This window comes from Dendrobates tinctorius, unplaced genomic scaffold (assembly GCF_039654945.1).
Source record: "Dendrobates tinctorius isolate UK_male_01 unplaced genomic scaffold, ASM3965494v1 ptg000173l, whole genome shotgun sequence".
In the NCBI taxonomy this organism is placed as follows: domain Eukaryota; kingdom Metazoa; phylum Chordata; class Amphibia; order Anura; family Dendrobatidae; genus Dendrobates; species Dendrobates tinctorius.
Genome location: NW_027361840.1, coordinates 9,617,633 through 9,640,836, shown reverse-complemented (window position 1 = coordinate 9,640,836; position 23,204 = coordinate 9,617,633). Strand labels below are relative to the sequence as shown.

At 45.3% G+C, this 23,204-nt stretch overlaps 1 protein-coding gene across 2 annotated transcripts in view; it reads left to right on the top strand.

The window, feature by feature from the left end:
• The window catches only part of LOC141054039 (unconventional myosin-Ig-like), a 218,300-nt gene that overhangs the window by 149,027 nt on the left and 46,069 nt on the right, over positions 1 to 23,204 (top strand). For both annotated transcript variants that reach the window (XM_073551195.1, XM_073551196.1), the window contains 2 exons: positions 4,293 to 4,406; positions 12,972 to 13,126. In XM_073551195.1, coding sequence (XP_073407296.1) covers positions 4,293 to 4,406; positions 12,972 to 13,126 — 269 coding nt within the window. The remainder of the gene's footprint in view (positions 1 to 4,292; positions 4,407 to 12,971; positions 13,127 to 23,204) is intronic.

Sequence of the window (23,204 nt, the reverse complement as noted above, 5' to 3'; positions counted from 1 at the left end):
GTGAATAACTCTCTGTTAGTGACACTTTAATTTACAGCAAATTCATATAATGATTTCGCTTTTTTTCAAGATGTCTTTTGTGGTTTTGCTTTCTGATTTTTTTTTTGTCTGTGTGGTTTTACCAGACGTGTTTAGACTCATTCATGAACTGCGAGTTTTTAAAAATATTTCTCAAAGTTTGATGCGTCTTTCCTCCAGCCCTCTCCCCGGAATGATTTTATGCTCGCCAGATGCCGGGTAAAAAGTTGCATTTTTAAAAAATATTCAGGATTGAGAGTCCTCAGTGGCTGATCCCTTTTAATGGCTAACTGAAAAGATGCAAAGTACAATACATCTTTCCTGCATTTTTTTTAAAACATTTTCCAAATTGAGCAACTTTATGAGCTACAAAAATTGTACAAAAAAGCCATTTTAAGGATTTACGCAAAATTAAAGAACCGTGCACCATTTTGATGAATTTGGTGCAAAAACTAAGTTGAAAACCCACAAGACATAAAAGAAAAGTGACTTCCAAAAAAAATATGCAAATGATGAATTGGGGCCTATGTGTGTTACATGGTGGAATTCAGGTCACTGTCCATGGTGCTGAACGCATGTACTGAGAAATCACATGCATCGCTGAGACGAGGCGATCTCTTCAGCTGGAAGATAGATAATAGATAGATAATAGATACATAGACAATAGATAGATAATAGATGGATAGATAGATAAATAGATAGATAGATAATAGACAGATGATCAATCTATTATCTATCTTCTATGTATCTATTCTCTCTATATATTCTATTATCTATGTATCCATCTATTAATTATCTATCTATATATTATCTATCCATTATCTGTCTTATCTATTATCTCTGTTATCCATTCATCTATTATCTACACTGTGTGCAGAATTATTAGGCAAATGAGTATTTTTATCACATCATCCTTTTTATATGTTGTCCTACTCCAAACTGTATAGGCTTGAATGCCAACTGCCAATTATGTAAATCAGGTGATTTGCATCTCTGTAATGAGGAGGGGTGTGGTCTAATGACATCAACACCCTATATAAGGTGTGCTTAATTATTAGGCAACTTCCTTTCCTTTGGCAAAATGGGTCAGAAGAAAGATGTGACGGACTCTGAAAAGTCAAAAATTGTGCGATGTCTTGCAGAGGGATGCAGCAGTCTAGAAATTGCCAAACTTTTGAAGCGTTTCATGGCAAAGAGCCAACAGGGTCATAAGAAGCGTGTTGATAAAAAAAAGGCGCAAAAGAACTGCCCATGAATTGAGGAAAATCAAGCGTGAAGCCACCAAGATGCCATTTGCCACCAGTTTTGCCATATTTCAGAGCTGCAACGTTACTGGAGTATCAAAAAGCACAAGGTGTGCCACACTCAGGGACATGGCCAAGGTAAGGAAGGCTGGAAAACAAGAAACATAAGATAAAGCGTCAAGACTGGGCCAAGAAATATCTTAAGACTGATTTTTCTAAGGTTTTATGGACTGATGAAATGAGTGTGACTCTTGATGGGCCAGATGGACGGGCCTGAGGCTGGATCAGTAAAGGGCAGATCTCCACTCTGACTCAGACGCCAGCAAGGTGGAGGTGGGGCACTGATATGGGCTGGTATCATCAAAGATGAACTTGTGGGACCTTTTCGGGTTGATGGATGGAGTGAAGCTCAACTCCCAGACCTACTGCCAGTTTCTGGAAGACACCTTTTTCAAGCAGTGGTACAGGAAGAAGTCGGTATCGTTCAAGAAAAACATGATTTTCCTGCAGGACAATGCTCCATCACATGCATCCAAATACTCCACAGCGTGGCTGGCCAGTAAAGGTCTAAAAGAAGAAAAAATAATGACATGGCCCCCTTGTTCCCCTGATCTGAACCCCATAGAGAACCTGTGGTCCCTCAAAATGTGAGATCTACAGGGAGGGAAAACAGTACACCTCTGGGAACAGTGTCTGGGAGGATGTGGTGGCTGCGGCACATTGCAATGTGGATCGTAAACAGATCAAGCAACTGACAGAATCTATGGATGGAAGGAAGGTGAGTGTCATCAGAAAGAAAGGTGAAAGCTATATTGGTCACTGAGTTTTGTTTTTGAATGTCAGAAATGTTTATTTCTAAATTTTGTGTTATATTGGTTTACCTGGTGAAAATAAACAAGAGAGATGGGTATAGATTTGGTTTTTATTAAGTTCCCTAATAATTCTGCACAGTAATAGTTACCTGAAAAAACAGATATCCTCCTAAGATAGCCAAATCTAAAAAAAAAAACCACTCCAACTTCCAAAAATCTTAAGCTTTGATATTTATGAGTCTTTTGGGTTGATTGAGAACATAGTTGTTATTCAATAATAAAAAGAATCCTCTCAAATACAGCTTGCCTAATAATTCTGCACGCGGTGTATGTATCTAGTATCTATTATCCATTCATCTATTATGTATCCATTATCTCTATATTATCTATTTATCATCTATTATCTATCATCTAGCTATTATATATCATCTATTATCCATCTATAAATCTATCATCTCTCTATCATCTCTGTCTATCTAGCAAAGCAGCAGCCATGGAACCCAGGCTCCGTTATTATTACTATGTGCGGTGTATATGCAGTTGCTCCTCTGGAAGGGTTGGCGGTGACTCTTGGAGGACTGGAGGGGTTGGCGGTGACTCCTGGAGGACTGTGGAGGGGATTTTCACTGTAAATTACCTTCTTCTCTTTGGCGCACATTGTCAGACCTCCACTTCCCCGATTCCTCGCCTTCTCCTGGAGCGACTGGGTCAATATCCGCTTTCTCTGCTGTATGATCAGATAACCTACAGAATCTGAACATCAAAATCTTGCTCAGCTCAGAAATCAGTGCAGGAGGAAGGGACTGCAGAAAGACCTTGTAAGATCCTGTGGGCTCCATGCTGTGGGAACCGAGGACCCAACTTCATATACTTCATATAATCCCATGCACTAGATGCCGCATTGTGGGGGATGTTGCTTTCCTGTATATATTAGGAATACCCGGTGTAACCACAACATCCCCCACATGCAGTACAGCAGAGCTTAGAGGGTTCACATCCTGAGAGTCAGCAGGAAAGAAGCTGGGATTCGATGGCCACTTTAGCTATGACAGTAGTATTGGACATAATGTAACTCAAGATTGTTTGGCAGGGATAAACTTAAGGACTCGATACAAGTCTCCATCCCCTTCCTGCTGCAAATCACAATGATGAGATTCGGCTCATTCTCACATTGATACATTTGTATTCATACCTTTAAGCCAACGTTTTGCAGCAGCATCATTGGCAGTAATCACAGTTTAGTCTGGCCCTTTAAGAGCGCCGTCACCTTGGAGTCTGGATTTGATATCTTCTATAAGGCCTCTATATATATATATATATATATATATATATATATATATTGATCATCTTGTGACTCATGATTGCGGCTCCTGGGGTCGCTGGGATCACATTAAGCAAAGACAGGAATCAGCGCAATCAATAATTATAGCTTGATGCCAGCGTCATCAGACTAAAAAGCAGCGGCTCTGCCCACGCAACCAAGGCAGGCAGTATATAGCGTGTGACCACTAAACGTGGCACGGCCACATCACCTTATACACAGATCACAGCAACGGCCGAGTGCAAGCGTGGGCACAGAACTTGGCTTCACCATGGAAGAGTCAGAATTTCCACCTAATTATCCCCAGATAGGGATAGTGCCCTGTGATGCCATCCTGCCCGGGTCCACTCCGCCCACAATGTGTCCATATAGTGCTACATATGTCCCAGACCTATAATTTAGGGTCATGTATTTCTAGGGGGTCTCGCAATAAGCTACATCTCTTGAGAACGTCTCCTCCGGATGCCATCTTCCACTCCGTTCCTAGCAGTGGTCAGTGAGGCATCAGTCGTGTACTATTGGTGGTTGAATGGTATTTTGGCAGCATGATGGCTCAGTGGTTAGCACAAGATGGCTCAGTGGTTAGCACTGTAGCCTGGGGACTTTGGTCAAGCACCCGGAGGACAACATCCTCAATGAGTTTGTGTTCTGCCTGGGTTCTCTGGTGTCTTCCCACACTCCAAAGACATACTGATAGGGAATCTAGACTGTGACCCCGATGGGGACAGTGATGATGATGTCTGTACAGCGCTGCAGAATATGATGGCGCAATATATACAGTATCAAAATAAATATTTCTGACTGGTGGTAATATAGAGGGGTGCATCTAAAACTTGGGACGCACCTTATGTAGCATCGGGGCTTCATCATTCTCATTGTATTTACGTCACTTTCTAGATAAATCGTTTCAACAAATGTAAGGAGCGAGGGCTGGTGATCACCGAGCGCCACATCTACAGACTGGAGGCCAAGAGGGAGTATAAGACGGTGAAGTCTGTGCCCCTCCAAGTGGTGAGTACATGGGGGAGGGGGTCGCCAGTGTAGATGATGACAGAGCAGGGAGCCCAATATTGGAGCCTCCATCATTGCTCCATGGAAGTGAAGGTAAGCGAGCGGCGATCGCTCTCCTGTGTCATCACTTGGTGCTTGATGTGTATCACACATGCCTGTGTACTAGTGCCACGTATAGCACGTGTTATTAGAGGGGCATATGATGCCCAAATAACACTTCCATACCATTATCTAAATAGCAGTACTATACAGTGCCACCGCCACTATACGCTGCAAAATGAAACCTTGTCCAGTGCCGAACACTAACACACTGTACAGTGCTTCTGAGTTACCATATAGGGCTGAGATCAGTCCTTGTACAGGAGGAGGAGGTGAGCTGTGACATCCCCTATTGTGAATGGTGGGTCCTGTTATTTACTGTACATAGAGGTGTTATCAGTCATTGTACAGGAGGAGGAGGTGAGCTGTGACATCACTTATTGTGAATGGTGCATTCTTTGTTATCTACTCTATATAGAGGTGTTATCAGTCATTGTATATATAGAAGAAGAGGTGAGCTGTGACATCACATATTGTGAATGGTGGATCCTGTGTTATCTACTCTATATAGAGGTGTTATCAGTGATTGTACAGGAGGAGGTGAGCTGTAACATCACCTATTGTGAATGGTGGATTATGTGTTATCTACTGTATATAGAGGTGTTAATAGCAATTGTAATTCCGTCTCTGATGATAATGAGACTTCTGAAAAGTCACAACAAGAACAGGAAGTATGAGTATAAAAGGCCCTGGTGTCCAGTATAAGAATTGCAGTATTTCTATTTTTGTAATAAAAGTCATATAATATGATAAATTGCCAAAATTACGAAAAATATTTATTTAACAGAAAAACCTGATTTAGCCAATTATATAATTTTCTGATGTTACATACCGACATACAGTGCTAAATAAAACAATGACACGGCGCTCAACCAACACATCTGTATATACCGTAATCGAACACCAGCGCTATGTAATGTCGATATAATACCATGATTATGAGGGATCTGGTGGTCGGACGTCTCAGGTGCCAGGTCTTCTGTAGTGGCCCCTGGATACTGATCAGAGGCCACGCACAGCATTACCCAGAGAGGAATCAGTCAGAAACCTAAAGTCCAGGGGCTCAGCGCAGGCCCCCAACACCTCTTCTCAGGGAAGGAAGAATAGACTGGAGCTTGATCACCAAATGTGTCTGCAGCCGTATATACTGCATATACAGCCCGGCAGTGTTATCATGGGGGCATAGAAGCTCAGCGCTGGATGCAGAAAGGATTTGTCCTCCTTGTGGAGCTGGATAGCTGCCCCTGCTCTTCAGGGATTCCCCTCTTATAATGGTGTCATGGGGTTGCATTATATACCGCAGGCGATCAGTGGCGGCCTATTCAGTGCGATCCCCCCTCCCCCAGCCCTTCTCAGGGAATCGCCCCTCACCCCTCGGCATTTCAATGGGGTCCGCAGGTGCCAGGAGCCGCAGTTTCTATAATTGTGCTGACAGCGGCATGTCATAACTCCACATATAATTGATTCTCCAGCCGGTGCCGCAGACCGTTACCCTCCAATTAGGAGTCTGATTACGGGAAGGGGGGCCTCGGGCTTCTGGGAACAGGACTTTATGTTAAAATTATGGAAATAAGACCAGAAAGAGCAATTCGTAATAAATAATTCTGTGCGGTCTCCAGGGCACATTAAGCGGCAAATCATCTCCTACTATCAGTAATGGGGTCTTGTAGAGGCGAGGGACAGTCTGCATGTGTGATAGCAGATATACCATATACCCGTCATCCTGGATACGGCGGCACTAGTCACATGGCACGATCTGGGCACTGACAGCAGGGCCGGCTCCAGGGTTTCGTGGGCCCCGGGTGAAAGTCTCAGTGGCCCCTATAACACATATCACAGATTCATGATGCACAGATACGGCAGAGAAATATCTGTATAGTACAATGCCAAAGATTTCACTTCTTACATTACATGATATCTACTGTAAATTCTACAGAAACCAGAGAATCCTGGGAGCGCACAGTGTGTACTCTGGGGGGATTCCAAAGTTTTCATTTTAGACCGGACTGTATAGTCCTCCTTACAGAATAATGGGCCCCATATATTGCTCCCTACAGAATAATGAACCCCATATAGTGCTCCCTACAGAATAATAGGCCCCATATATTGCTCCACACAGAATTAATGGTACTGTATAATGCTCCATGCTGAATAATGGGCCCCATATAATGTTCCATAAAGAATAATGGGCCCCATATAATGCCCCATACAGAATAATGAACATCATATATTACTCTACACAGAATAATGAGCCCCATACATTGCTCCATACAGAATACTGAGCCCCATATATTGCTCTATACAGAATAATGGGCCCCATATAATGCTCCATACAGAATAATGGGCCCCATGTAATGCTCCATACAGAATAACAAGCCCCATATAATGCTCTATACAGAATAATGAGCCTCATATAATTCTCCATTCAGAATAATGGGTCCTTATAATCATAGAATCGTAGAGTTGGAAGGGACCTCCTGGGCCATCTGGTCCAACCCCCTGCTCAAAGCAGGATTCGCTAAATCATCCCAGACAAAGGTCTGTCCAGCCTCTGTTTAAAGACTTCTATTGAAGGAGAACTCACCACCTCTCGTGGCATCCTGTTCCACTTATTGTTCACTCTAACTGTCAAAAAGTTTTTTCTAATATCTAATCTGTGTCTCCTCCCATTCAGTTTCATCCCATTGCTTCTAGTCTTTCTTTCCTTGTGCAAATAAGAATAAAGATGATCCTTCTACAATGTGATAGCCCTTGAGATATTTGTAGACAGCTATAAAGTCTCCTCTCAGTCTTCTCTTCTGCAAGCTAAACATTCCCAAATCCTGCAACCTTTCCTTATAAGACAGGGTTTACAGACCGGTCACCATTCTGGTCGCTCTTTTCTGAACTTGCTCCAGTTTGTTGATGTCTTTTTTAAAATGTGGCGCCCAAAACTGGACACAGTATTCCAGATGAGGTCTGACCAAAGAGGATTAGAGGGCAATAATGACTTCACATGATCTAGACTGTATAATTCTGTTAATACATCCTAGAATTGCATTTGCCTTTTTTGCTGCTGCATCACACCTTTGACTCATATTCAGTCTGTGATCTATTAGTATACCCAAGTCTTTTTCACATGTGCTGTTGCTTAGCCCTATTCCTCCCATTGTGTATATGCTTTTTTCATTTTTATTGCCCAGATGTAGTACTTTGCATTTTTCCCTGTTAAAAACCATTCTGTTAGTTGCTGCCCACTGCTCCAGTTTATTTATATCTCTTTGAATCCTCTCTCTCTCTTCTCTAGTATTAGCTATCCCTCCTAGCTTTGTGTCATTAGAAAATTTAATCAGTGTACCCTCAATTCCTTCATTTAAATCGTTGATAAAGATGTTGAACAATACAGGGCCTAGGACAGAGCCCTGTGGTACCCCACTTGAGACATTCTTCCAACTGGATGTGCAGACATTTACGACCACTCTTTGGGTCCGATCACTAAGCCAGTTATGAATCCACCTAACAGTTGCCTTGTCCATTCCACACTTAGTCATTTTTTCAATAAGGATTGTGTGAGATACTTTGTGAAATGCTTTGCTGAAGTCAATATCTACTATATCTACAGCATTATCTACAGCATTTCCCTGATCCACCCAATCAGTGATTCTGTCATTGAAGGAAATTAAGTTAGTCTGACGTGACTTATTAGTTACAAACCCATGCTGACTCTGGTTAATCACTTCATTCCTATCCAGGTACTTACATACATGTTGTTTAATAATTTGTTCAAAGATCTTTCCTGGTATAGAAGTCAGACTCACCGGCCTATAGTTGCCTGGGTCCACCTTCTTCCCCTTTTTGAAGATAGGAACAACATTTGCTCTTCTCCTGTCTTCTGGGACTTCTCCTGTTCTCCAAGAATTTTCAAAGATTATGGAGAGGGGTTCAAAAATTTCTTCTGCTATCTCCGTCAGTACTCTGGGGTGTAATTCATCTGGACCTGGAGACTTGAATTCATTTAGGTTAGCTAAGTGTTTCCTCACTATCTTTCTGTTTATAGATATCCTGGATTCTTCTATTCCCTTAATAGGACAGTGAAGAACAGATGATGTTACATTTCTTTTCTGAGAGAAAACAGATGCAAAATAGGAATTTAAAAGTTCGGCCTTCTCAACATCCTATCTTACTATTTCATCATTTTCATCCTGTAAAAATCCTATAGCATCTTTGACTTTTCTTTTACTTTTCACATATCCCCAAAATCCTTTATTATTGCTTTTGACATTTCTTGCAAGCCTCAATTCATTGTCGGCTTTAGGTAATCTGATTCATGCCCTGCAGGTTCTGCAGACAGCATTATATTCTTCTTTAGATATGCCTCCCTCTTTCCATTTTATAAACATTTTTTTCTTCCTTTTTAGCATGAGCTTAACTTCTGTGTTCATCCATCCTGGTTTCCTTAAATGCTTCCTATTCTTCCCTCTTTTCGGAATTGTTAACAATTGTGCTTTGAGAATTTCATTTTTCAAGATTTCCCATCCTGCCTGGACATTTTTGTCTTTAAGGATATCCAGCCATTGGATCCCTCCAATTCTCTTTCTGAATCCCTTAAAATCTGCCTTTCTGAAATCTAACCTTGACGTCTGAGTCTTCACAGTTCTTCCTCCTCTAGTTATCCAAAATTCTAAAATGGCATGGTCGCTACCTTCTAGGGTCCCAGCCACTTTTACCTCCTCAACCATTTTCTCCCTGTTTATAAGGATTAGATCCAAGGTAGCAATTCCCCTTGTTTTCTCCCCTACCTTTTGGAAGATACTTCATATATAAAAAATGATCAAGTACTTCCCTCTCCTCGTTCCCCGCTGGCTGCAGCTCCAGTTTCTTCAGCCTATTCTGGCTTTCTGCACGACTCAGCGCAGATGGCGAGCTGTAGTGATGTCATCACGTCCCCTGCCCTGAGATGTCAGAGTCAGAAGACGCGGAAGAGACCGGTACTGCGGCCAGCGGGGAACGAGGAGAGGTGGGTATTTCAAACAGTTTAAAGCATGGGGGAAGCCGCGCCCAACTCACTGGCCCAATTGTATGCCGGTGTCCCCGACGGCGCGTTGGCCCTCCACTTGCTCAGGGTCCTGGCTCTTGCCGAGGAGCGCCGGGTGCTGACGCCAGCCCTGACTTACAGTATATGGTTGGGTCCACACCAGCTGATGTGCCGCATTACATGCCCTCCGATCAGCTCCATGTTTATTGACCAGCGGTTGTGTAATATCCAGTTTACAGTGTCCGACCGCACGTCCCACACACAGAACAATCAGTAATCCATCGGTGACAGATCCTTCCGGGCACATAGGCTGTCATTGTTCTCAGCAGCACACGCTGGCTACACACGACAGTATGCTGCCGAGAACGAGGATATTTAAGCCGCACTAAAAACCATTTCCCCTGACAAGCCAGAGGTGATGGCAGATTACACTGCGCGGTTATCAGGGAAAACCCAATAATAAATACAAATTTTAATAACCAGTAAATTGCAAAAGGCTTTGTATTTATAAGGACCAGCTGACAACATCTGCTATGAATATAGGAATACAGTTGTGTGATAAAGTGTTCACCCCCTTCCTCATTTCCAAAGATACATGGATTTCTTTTTCCCTTAATAATGACCTACATTTATAAACTGTATCCTGTGATTTCTTGTGTTATCTTTGTGTAATATTTACATTTGTTTGGTGATCGGAAACATTTAAGTGACAAACATGGGGAAGAAAAGGAAATCAGGAAGGGGGTCAACACTTTCACCCAACTGTATGACCCTTTAAGACTTTCTTTTTGGACAAACCCATTCCTAACCAGGCTGAGGCTAATTAGGACAGTCAGAGGGTTGCTTGGAGCTAATCAGGGATCTAACAAGTGATTGGAGGCCCCAGAGAAAAACTAAGGTCGAGTCTCCACATAGCGTATTGCCGGTGCTTTAGATGTTGCGGAAACCCCGATCTACTCAAAGCGCTGCCCCCCTTTCTACGTGCGGTGTAGACACCTGATCTGGTATCACCGCATCATATCTATACACTGTGTAATTTATCTTGCGTAGACGGAGTGTCTATGCAAGATAAATAGACATGCAGCGGTCTAAAAAGACGTGCCGCATGTCCAGTTTTGTGGATGTGTCACCCGCGTCCCTGCACGCATAGTGGAGACGGGATTTCATAAAATCCCCTCCACTATGCTGTAACATCTGGACGCTGCATCCAATCTGCAGCTAATCCAGATGAATTACGCTATGTGGAAACACATCCTTAGGATCCCAGCAGGATCACCCCAACGGGGGCAGAACCTGACAAGAGGGTGATGATGTGACCTCTTTTTGTGCCCCTTTTCCCAGTGTCCGGGCTCCTTCGCCCCCCCCCCCCCCATTCACTGCATTGCACCCTGTGGCCCCATATCTGCTAATTCCCACCAAGAAGCTGGGCCCGACGTTATCAGAGTCGTGAGAGTGCCGCACAGATGTATACAAACAGGCCATGAGATAATGGGGGTCCTGGCAACAGCTGTTGGCTGCCTGGGGCACACTTTGGCACGCCATGCCCTCTGCCAGGCTCCTCGCCCATCACTCAGGCATGAATTGCATGGTGTAGCGGTGACTGCAGCCAGTCAGGCAGCGGGAAGGTCGCTGTCACTTTTCTTTTTTCCTCTTTTCCTTTTATATAAATTCCATCCTGGTCACCATGACAACTGGAATTCTGAGAAATGAGCAAGAGAGGAAATTTCCTGGGCGCCAGATTCATTCTCAACAGCATTATCATTTATTTATAAGGGTCTGACAAGTGCTGAGCCGTGTACGAAGATCTGCAGCCTGCGCCATAATGCTGCCACATCCAGAACCGCGCCGTACAGCTCTGATCTACCAGCAACTAAACATTATAATGCTTCATTATTAATGACGGTATATAACAATCCAGCCCCCAGAGTCACATCACACGTCCTGGCAGTGTAGTGGTTAAATGTCACACAGCATTTAACAATTATTGTGACATTACATGATTGGGGATATAGTGCTATATGGCTCTCTGACAATGTATCACACAGGCCAGGCTTAGATACAGTGCTCAGCAACAGTACAATACATAAGACTCTGTCTGCAGCCACCACTAGGGGGAGCTCCCTGTATACAGAGATACATGATAAGATCCTGTCTGTAGCCACCACTAGGGGGAGCTCCCCGTATACAGAGATACATGATAAGATCCTGTCTGCAGCCACCACTAAGGGGAGCTCCCTGTACACAGAGATACATGATAAGATCCTGTCTGCAGCCACCACAAGGGGGAGCTCCCTGTATACAGAGATACATGATAAGATCCTGTCTGCAGCCAGCACTAGGGGGAGCTCCCTATATACAGAGATATATGTTAAGATCCTGTCTCAAGCCAAAACTAGGGGGAGCTCCCTGTATACAGAGATACATGATAAGATCCTGTCTGCAGCCACCACTAGGGGGGAGCTCCCTGTATACAGAGATACATGATAAGATCCTGTCTGCAGCCACCACTAGGGGAGCCCCCTGTAAACAGAGATACATGATAAGATCCTGTCTGCAGTCACCACTAGGGGGAGCTCCCTGTATACAGAGATACATGATAAGATCCTGTCTGCAGCCACCACTAGGGGAAGCTCCCTGTATACAGAGATGCATGATAAGATCCTGTCTGCAGCCACCACTAGGGGGAGCTCCCTGTACACAGAGATACATGATAAGATCCTGTCTGCAGCCTCCACTAGGGGGAGCTCCCTGTACACAAAGATACATGATAAGATCCTGTCTGCAGCCACCACTAGGGGGAGCTCCCTGTAGAGATACATGATAAGATTCTGTCTGCAGCCACCACTAGAGGGAGCTCGCTGTATACAGAGATACATGATACGATCCTGTCTGCAGCCACCACTAGAGGGAGCTCGCTGTATACAGAGATACATGATACGATCCTGTCTGCAGCCACCACTAGGGGGAGTTCCCTGTATACAGAGATACATGATACGATCCTGTCTGCAGCCACCACTAGGGGGAGTTCCCTGTATACAGAGACACATGATAAGATCGTGTTTGCAGCCACAACTAGGGGGAGCTCCCTGTATACAGAGATACATGATAAGATCCTGTCTGCAGCCACCACTAGGGGAAGCTCCCTGTATACAGAGATACATGTTAAGATCCTGTATGCAGCCACCACTAGAGGGAGCTCGCTGTATACAGAGATACATGATACGATCCTGTCTGCAGCCACCACTAGAGGGAGCTCGCTGTATACAGAGATACATGATACGATCCTGTCTGCAGCCACCACTAGGGGGAGTTCCCTGTATACAGAGATACATGATAAGATCGTGTTTGCAGCCACCACTAGGGGGAGCCATTTGTATACATGATAAGATTCTGTCTGCATTTCTTAGTGAAGTCACAGTCAATTTCATGGTCTGATTTCTGCCCTCTTCCAGGTCACAGGACTAAGCCTCACAGGAGGTCCAGACCAACTGGTGATCCTTCACACACAGAAAAACGAGGACATGATCTTCTGCCTGCACAGTGTGAATCCGGCAAAGGAGAGCCGTGTGGGTGAATTGGTGGGATCGCTGATAAATCACTTCAAATTGTGAGTCTCCTCTTTCTTTTGTCACTTTTATTGATAATTGCTGCACAGTCACATAACTGTCTTACCCCGCTGGTTGCCCCTTCGCCGCCGGTTGTGGTGGTGAGCACAGCGTTGTGTTTCCCCGAGACTATGGACATGCATCTACAAGGGAAAGAACATTTTTATTGATTCACTAAAAGGGGTCACGAAGAGTCACTCGATTGGTCGTAAAATCACATCCTGCTGTCGTGTCTCCTCCGGACGCTTCGTGGCTCAGGTCTGAATTTAAAGAGTCCCAAAGCAAAACTTAAAATATAACCCTCGGTAATAGGTGAAGCCCTTGAGTCGCCCTCTACTGTCACTGCAATCCGTTTTGTCCTGCTAATTATTAATCTGGCCATATGGCCACCAATACAGCGTCCATTGTGGTCATCTGCCGGGCCATAGAAGGGCGCAGAGGACTGGGATGTATGTGTAGAGAGTTCTAGAATGCCGGGTAACATAGTAACTGCAGACCTTCCAAATGTAACCCCTAAATGGGCATATCTCAGGGGATTTGTGGGCATTACAGGGTGGATACAGGAGGGAATTAACCATACATGCTAATTCTCCCAGGACCCTTGTAGACGAGGGGAAACTTTTCAGGCTACTGGAAGACTTGGAACATCTTCCTCTAAACTGGAAATCAGTGTTTGTATAATATTTTATTTTGTGGAGGGGCAGTGGAAAAGGTGTGTGTGTGGGAGAGGGGTCCCAGAAAAAGGTGTGGCCAAGGAGAGTTAGTGGGCTTGCCTGAAAATTGGCAAGTATGAGCTAAAAATATCAGTACTTATACAGATTATAGTCCAGCAGGGTTATGGTCAGACAGGATTATAATTGGTGAGGGTTATGGTCGGGCAGAATTATAGTCGGGGAGGGTTATAGTCGGGCAGGATTATAGTCGGGGAGGGTTATGGTCGACAGGATTGTAGTTGGGGAGGGTTATGGTCAGACAGGATTATAGTTGGGGAGGGTTATGGTCGGACAGGATTATAGTCGGGGAGGGTTATAATCAGGCAGGATTATAGTCGGGGAGGGTTATGGTCGGGCAGGATTATAGTCGGGGAGGGTTATGGTTGGACAGGATTATAGTCGGGGAGGGTTATGGTCGGACAGGATTATAGTGGAGGGTTATGGTGGGGCAGGATTATAGTCGGGGAGGGTTATGGTCGGTCAGGATTATAGTTGGGGAGGGTTATGGTAGGTCAGGATTATAATCGGTGGGGGTTATGGTGGGGCAGGATTATAGATGGGGAGGGTTATGGTCGTCAGGATTATAGTTGGGGAGGGTTATGGTCGGTCAGTATTATAGTCGGTGGGGGTAATGGTCGGTCAGGATTATAGTTGAGGAGGGTTATGGTCGGGCAGGATTATAGTCGAGGAGGGTTATGGTCGGTCAGGACACAGTCGGTGAGGGTTATGGTGGGGCAGGATTATAGTCGGGGAGGGCTATGGTCGGACAGGATTATAGTCGGGGAGGGTTATGATCAGTAGGATTATAGTTGGAGGGTTATAGCTGGGCAGGATTGCAGTCGGGGAGGGTTAAGGTCAGACAAGATTATAGTCGGACAGGATTATAGTCCGGTTGGGTTATGGTCGGGTAGAATTATAGTTGTGGAGGGTTATGGTCTGACAGGATTATAGTCGGGGAGGGTTATAATTGGTAGGATTATAGTTGGACGGTTATAGTTGGAGAGGTTTGCAGTCGAGGAGGGTTATGGTGGGGCAGGATTATAGTCGGGGAGGGTTATGGTCGGACAGGATTATAGTCGGGGAGGGTTATGGTCGGACAGGATTATAGTCGGGGAGGGTTATGGTGAGGCAGGATTATAGTCGGGGAGGGTTATGGTTGGACAGGATTATAGTCGGGGAGGGTTATGGTGAGGCAGGATTATAGTCGGGGAGGGTTATGGTGAGGCAGGATTATAGTCGGGGAGGGTTATGGTGAGGCAGGATTATAGTCGGGGAGGGTTATGGTTGGACAGGATTATAGTCGGGGAGGGTTATGGTGAGGCAGGATTATAGTCGGGGAGGGTTATGGTAGGACAGGATTATAGTCGGGGAGGGTTATGGTGAGGCAGGATTATAGTCGGGGAGGGTTATGGTCGGTCAGGATTATAGTCGGGGAGGGTAATGGTTGGGCAGGATTATAAGTCAGGTGTAGGGTTTTATTTATAGTCGGAGCGTTATAGCCGGGAAGATTTATGGTTGGTCAGAATTATAGTCAGGAAGGGTTTTGTCGGGCTGGCTTAAAGTCAATAACGGTTATAGTTGGAACTGGATTATAGACTGCAAGGGTTCTTGTCAGGCACGATTGTAGTCGGGGAGTGTTCTGGTTGGGCAGGATTATAGTCAGGTAGGGTTATGGTCGGAGGGTAATGATCGAGGAGGATTAGGGTTGGGAGGTTTGCAGATCTTAGGATCAGGTAAACCAAAAACAATCTTAGTGGAAATGTTGTGATTTTCTGGCCAGGAAATAGTTAAAATCAATGTGTCTGAGACTGCTGATCTGCTGGGCAGGTGATTCACACCAGGAGTGATGTCAGGCTGCATTAATTAACACTTTTGCAGGCAGGGATGTCATCTTAATTACAAGAGCAGCGGAGGCAGGTAGACACTCTGATCACTGCACTGATTGGTTGGGATTCCCGTTCTCACAGGTGAAATGTGCAATATCCAAGCAGCTCTTCATGCAGAGAGATCATGCGACTGTTCAGGGGCCACTTGGTGCAGGCGCCCTCTACTAAACAAAGATGGGGCCAAAAATCTGTGTGGTCTCTCCTATTTAACATGGAAATAAATCCCTAATATATAAGTAATAGGGGAACTTCAGAGGAAGCAATTATTCCTGCCAGCTCTCCTCACACTAACACGGAGCAGCTACATGTCCCATGATGAATCACACGGGGGTGGGTAGCCCTCATCTCATCACAGATCTAAGGCCCAGGAGAGGCTGCAGTCTGTGCACGGTGCAGCTGCATGCCGCATGTCACAGGCAGAGAATAAACCTACCCCCTGCAGAGAGGAGTGGAGGAGAATGGTTCAAAACAGTCTTAGGTCATCAGAGCAGACCATGAAGCAGTTGTAGGAAATGCAGAGAACACGACACAATACACGGACAGATTTATGGATATCACCCAGAACCAGGCAGCAGAACATTCTCCAATTATTACTCTGAAACCTACAAACAGCAGGAGAGAATTTACATGGGGAACCGTGGCCACCACCTCTGCCATCAATCCTGAAAGTTCAGCGCGATATCGATCAGCCCCGATTCATCCACACAAATGTGTTGGAAAGAAAGATAATGTGCAAGCGTCAGGATGTGAGCGACAAGGGTCAAACCGAGATGTCAGATCATCTCCAAAGCAGCCGGTCGTCTGGTGTTCCTGGTATACGGCGGGTCTTGTAGGGTGTTCCCAGTATACGGCGGGTCTTGTGGGGTGTTCCAGGTATACGTCCTGTCTTGTGGGATGTTCGCGGTATACGGCCGGTCTTGTGGGGCGTTGCCGGTATACGTCTGGTCTTGTAGGGCGTTGCTGGTATACGGCTGGTCTTGTTAGGGTGTTGCCGGTATACGGCCGGTCTTGTAGGGTGTTGTTGGTATACGGCCGGTCTTGTGGGAAGTTTGCATTATACGGCAGATCTTGTAGGGTTTTGCCAGTATACGGCCAGTCTGGTCTGGTGTTACCGGTATACAGCAGGTCTTGTGGGGTGTTCCCGGTATATGGCAGGTCTTGTGGGGTGTTCCCGGTATACGGCGGGTCTTCTGGGGTGTTCGCGGTATACGGCGGGTCTTCTGGGGTGTTCCCGGTATGCGGCGGGTCTTGTGGGGTGTTTCCGGTATACGGCGGGTCTTGTGGGGTGTTCCCGGTATACGGCAGGTATTGTGGGGTGTTCCCGGTATATGGCGGGTCTTGTGGGGTGTTCCCGGTATACGGCGGGTCTTGTGGGGTGTTCCCGGTATACGGCGGGTCTTGTGGGGTGTTTCCGGTATACGGCGGGTCTTGTGGGGTGTTTCCGGTATACGGCGGGTCTTGTGGGGTGTTCCCGGTATATGGCAGGTCTTGTGGGGTGTTCTCGGTATACGGCAGGTCTTGTGGGGTGTTCCCGGTATACGGCGGGTCTTGTGGGGTGTTTCCGGTATACGGCGGGTCTTGTGGGGTGTTCCCGGTATATGGCAGGTCTTGTGGGGTGTTCCCGGTATATGGCAGGTCTTGTGGGGTGTTCTCGGTATACGGCAGGTCTTGCGGCAGTTTCCTTTATGCAGTAGTTAGTTCCTAAGGTAAGGCAACCAGTTAACCATGACAGAGTCATACTGGGAACACCCCACATAACTTGCCATGCTGTCCGTTGCCTGTTGCTGAAAGTGTCAACAATGAGGACATAACCCTCATCTCAGCAGCCAAGTATTTCTTCCCTTGAACAAAGGGAGGGGGGTGATGGGGGCGATTGTAAGATGCGACTTCGCTACCACTTTTACATTTATAAGAAGCTTCAGGTTGTAATCCTGCAGGAAATCTGCCCAGCAACAGAAAGAGCTCTCATCTGAAGCATCCAGGAACACATAGTGAGAGCACATCATACAGCTCTGGCACTGCAGCTGGGCATTGTGGGTAATGGCAAGTACTGTGCGTGCTACATTATACTCGCCTCATCATACATGCAGCCAGACAGAGAAATGTCATGAAGGCCAGCGGACAGGGTAACTCCTAGCATTGGATCTTGCTGTGTGTGTGTGTGTGTGTGTATATATTTTGAGTGAAATGTACATTGTTGTTTTATTCTATAAACTACTGACAACAGGTGTCCGAAAATGAAAGCTAAAAATTTTGTATATATTTGCAGCAAATGAGAAATCGACAAAATAATAAAAAAGAACCAGTGCTTTCAGAGCTCAAATAATGTGAAGAAAACAAGTTCTTATTTGTGTAGAAACAACAATACTAATGTTTTACCTCAGGAAGAGTTCAGAAATCAATATTCTGTGGGATCCCCATGATTGTTAACCCCAGCTTTCCTGCGTCTTGGCTGCTTTCCTCCAGTCTCTCACACGGCTTTTGGGTGACCTTATGCCGCTCCTGGGACACACATGTCAGCAGTTCTTCTTTGTCTGATGGCTTGTGACTCTCCATCTTCCTCCTGATTACGTTCCAGAGGTTTTCAGTGGGGTTCAGGTCTGGAGATCGGGCGGCCATGACAGGGATTGGATGTGGTGGTCCTTCATCCACACATTGACTGACCTAGCTGTGTGGCATGGCGCATTGTCCTCAGAGTTGGGGAACATTGCCTGAGCAGAAGGAATCAGCTGTTTTTCCAGGATAACCTTGTATGCGGCTTGATTCATACGTCCTTCACAAAGATTAACCTGCCCAATTCCAGCCTTGCTGAAGCATCCCCAGATCATCACCAATCCTCCACCAAATATCACACTGAGTGCAAGACACTGTGGCTTGTACGCCTCTCCAGGTCTCCGTCTAACCCTTAGACGACCAGGTGTTGGGCAAAGCTGACAATTAGACTCATCAGTGAAGATTACCTTACTCCAGTCCTCTATGGTCCAATCCTTATGGTCTTTGGTAAACTTCAGCCTGGCTCTCCTTTGCTTCTCATTGATGAAAGGCTTTTTTCTACCTTTACATGACTTGAGCCCTGCCTCTAGGAGCGTGTTACGAACTGTTCTTGCCGTGCACTACACCCCAGCTGCCATTTGCCATTCCTTTTGTAGGTCACTTGATGTCATCCTGTGGTTGCTGAGTGACACTTGAATAAGATGACGGTCATCCCGGTCAGTGGAGAGTCGTTTTCGCCCTTTGCCGGTCTATAGCTTTGCTGTCCCCAATGTCTGCTGCTTAACCTTGTTGTAATGTACTGCCGTCTTAGAAATTTTAAGGATGGATGCATGATGACGCTCGCTGTATCCCTCTGGTAGTAACGCCAGAATTGAGCCTTCTTTTCCTTACTCAAGACTTTTCACCTCCTTTGGCATGGTTAAAAGTTATTTTTTCCTTCCTATTACTTTTGGGATATTACTAGCACTTGTTTTGCCATCCAGCTTGTCCTATTGCAGGAGGATTGTGGACACCACAGCAGGGTTTTTATACTTTCCTTCGTTGAATAAGATTTGGCCCAGGTGATCACCTAATCAGAAGCATATTAAGTAGAATGAGGTCGACTCCGGTTGGAATTCAGCTGACACTGGAATGGAGGAATGGCTGTCAGACATGGAGAGAAGCGGATTTTTATAAAACTGTGCAGTGGGCTCTTAATTTTTGCCAGAGCTGTATGTATGTGTGTGTGTACTATGCGTGTGAATACATGTGCGTGTATTATGCATGTGTGTGTGTGTGTATGTATATATATACAGTTGTGGCCAAAAGTATTGACACCCCTGCAATTCTGTCAGATAATACTCAGTTTCTTCCTGAAAATGATTGCAATCACAAATTCTTTGGTATTATTATCTTCATTTAATTTATCTTAAATGAAAAAACACAAAAGAGAATGAAGCAAAAAGCAAAACATTGATCATTTCACACAAAACTCCAAAAATGGGCCAGACAAAAGTATTGGCACCCTCCGCCTAATACTTGGTTGCACAACCTTTAGCCAAAATAACTGCGACCAACCGCTTCCGGTAACCATCAATCAGTTTCTTACAATGCTCTGCTGGAATTTTAGACCATTCTTTTTTGGCAAACGGCTCCAGGTCCCTGATATTAGAAGGGTGCCTTCTCCAAACTGCCATTTTTAGATCTCTCCACAGGTGTTCTATGGGATTCAGGTCTGGACTCATTGTTGGCCACCTTAGAAGTCTCCAGTGCTTTCTCTCAAACCATTTTCTAGTGTTTTTGAAGTGTGTTTTGGGTCACTGTCCTGCTGGAAGACCCATGACCTCTGAGGGAGACCCAGCTTTCTCATACTGGGCCCTACATTATGCTGCAAAACTTGTTGGTAGTCTTCAGACTTCTTAATGTCATGCACACGGTCAAGCAGTCCAGTGCCAGAGGCAGCAAAGCAACCCCAAAACATCAGGGAACCTCCGCCATGTTTGACTGTAGGGACCGTGTTCTTTTCTTTGCATGCCTCTTTTTTTCTCCTGTAAACTCTATGTTGATGCCTTTGCCCAAAAAGCTCTACTTTTGTCTCATCTGACCAGAGAACATTCTTCCAAAACGTTTTAGGCTTTTTCAGGTAAGTTTTGGCAAACTCCAGCCTGGCTTTTTATGTCTCGGGGTAAGAAGTGGGGTCTTCCTGGGTCTCCTACCATACAGTCCCTTTTCATTCAGACCCCGACGGATAGTACAGGTTGACACTGTTGTACCCTCGGACTGCAGGGCAGCTTGAACTTGTTTGGATGTTAGTCGAGGTTCTTTATCCAACATCCGCACAATCTTGCATTGAAATCTCTTGTCAATTTTTCTTTTCCGTCCACATCTAGGGAGGTTAGCCACAGTGCCATGGGCTGTAAACTTCTTGGTGACACTGCGCACGGTAGACACAGGAACGCTCAGGTCTTTGGAGATGGACTTGTAGCCTTGAGATTGCTCATGCTTCCTCACAATTTGGTTTCTCAAGTCCTCAGACAGTTCTTTGGTCTTCTTTCTTTTCTCCATGCTCAATGTGGTACACACAAGGACACAGGACAGAGGTTGAGTCAACTTTAATCCATGTCAACTGGCTGCAAGTGGGATTTAGTTATTGCCAACACCTGTTAGGTGCCACAGGTAACTTATAGGTGTTGTTAATTACACAAATTAGAGAAGCATCACATGATTTTTCGAACAGTGCCAATACTTTTGTCCACCCTCTTTTTTATGTTTGGTGTGGAATTATATCCAATTTGGCTTTAGGACAATTCTTTTTGTGTTTTTTCATTTAAGACAAATTAAATGAAGATAATAATACCAAAGAATTTGTGTTTGCAATCATTTTCAGGAAGAAACTGAGTATTATCTGACAGAATGGCAGGGGTGTCAATACTTTTGGGCACAACTGTATACACATATATGTGTGTGAGATATATATATATATATATATATATATATATATATACACACATTTAAATATATGCATACAGTATATACACTGCACAGTGCCATTTCTATATACTGGGTGCATTGGTCAGTGCCTGCTCTTCTGTCCATCCTATTTGGGATTCCTCACTGTATTTCCAGCCTCATAGCGATTATAAGACAAGTCCTAATCCTAAGCCGCCTGTGATCACACTCCAGACATCGTACTTCTGCCCAGGGGGACGGCTGTCACAGCACCGACCAACCGGAGACTGCACCCAGCATTCAGATCAGACAGTATCACATTTGCTAGAAATACATACAACAACCCAGCAGACTGTATCCCACATGAAAGGATTAGATACAGCAGCTTATTCACATGGCAGGTTAGGTGTTATAGGTCAGCAGACAGTTTCAAATAAGTTAAGCTTAGATACAGTGGCTCAGCAGTCAGTACCCCACATGAGAAGCTTAGATACAGTGGCTCAGCAGTCAGTATCGCACATGAGAAGCTTAGATACAGTGGCTCAGCAGTCAGTATCGCACATGAGAAGCTTAGATACAGTGGCTCAGCAGTCAGTATCACACATGAGAAGCTTAGATACAGTGGCTCAGCAGTCAGTATCACACATGAGAAGCTTAGATACAGTGGCTCAGCAGTCAGTACCACACATGAGAAGCTTAGATACAGTGGCTCGGCAGTCAGTACCGCACATGAGAAGCTTAGATACAGTGACTCGGCAGTCAGTATCGCACATGAGAAGCTTAGATACAGTGGCTCAGCAGTCAGTATCGCACATGAGAAACTTAGATACAGTGGCTCAGCAGTCAGTATCACACATGAGAAGCTTAGATACAGTGGCTCAGCAGTCAGTATCACACATGAGAAGCTTAGATACAGTGGCTCAGCAGTCAGTATCGCACATGAGAAGCTTAGGTACAGTGGCTCAGCAGTCAGTATCACACATGAGAAGCTTAGATACAGTGGCTCAGCAGTCAGTATCACACATGAGAAGCTTAGATACAGTGGCTCAGTCAGTATCACACATGAGAAGCTTAGATACAGTGGCTCAGCAGTCAGTATCACACATGAGAAGCTTAGGTACAGTGGCTCAGCAGTCAGTATCACACATGAGAAGCTTAGATACAGTGGCTCAGTCAGTATCACACATGAGAAGCTTAGATACAGTGGCTCAGCAGTCAGTATCACACATGAGAAGCTTAGGTACAGTGGCTCAGCAGTCAGTATCACACATGAGAAGCTTAGATACAGTGGCTCAGCAGTCAGTATCACACATGAGAAGCTTAGATACAGTGGCTCAGTCAGTATCACACATGAGAAGCTTAGATACAGTGGCTCAGCAGTCAGTATCACACATGAGAAGCTTAGGTACAGTGGCACAGCAGTCAGTATCACACATGAGAAGCTTAGATACAGTGGCTCAGCAGTCTGTACCAGGAGGCGTTCCCCTTTATTTCACCCCTCCCTATGTTGTGCATTTATTTGGCCGCTCGTCCTCTTGTTTTTATGTCTCGCAGTAAAGCAGCCATTTCATTAAATTGGAAATCTCTGTTCCCAGAAGCCGAGTAATGTGAGCGGAGCGGAGCCTGCACCCAGTGTCTGAGCACAAGACTGCGACTCCCATCATCCATTACTCGGAGCATTCTCCTCCCTCATGGATAAATAAAAGAAAGCAAAATAAATACAGCAAATCCCAAATATTCCTGAATCAGGAGCCGGAAATGATTGCGGACTGTGCGCAGCTTCGTCTCCCTCAGCTCTGTGGAGCGTGCAGCTATGGTCCCTCAGGCCGCAGTTGTGCTGTGCTGCATGTCGTGGAGAGTAGTGTTTACAGGCGCAACAGTACAGTGGTCCGATAGATGCATATAGACCTGGACTGGCCCACAGGAGAATCCTCTGGTGGGCCCCTGTGCAAGACTGAGCCCCCATGTGAGTTCAAGCCACAGAACTCCTGACAGTGCCAGCCACAGAGCCCAATAACAGTACCAACCACAGTGACCCATGATAGTATCAGCCACAGCGC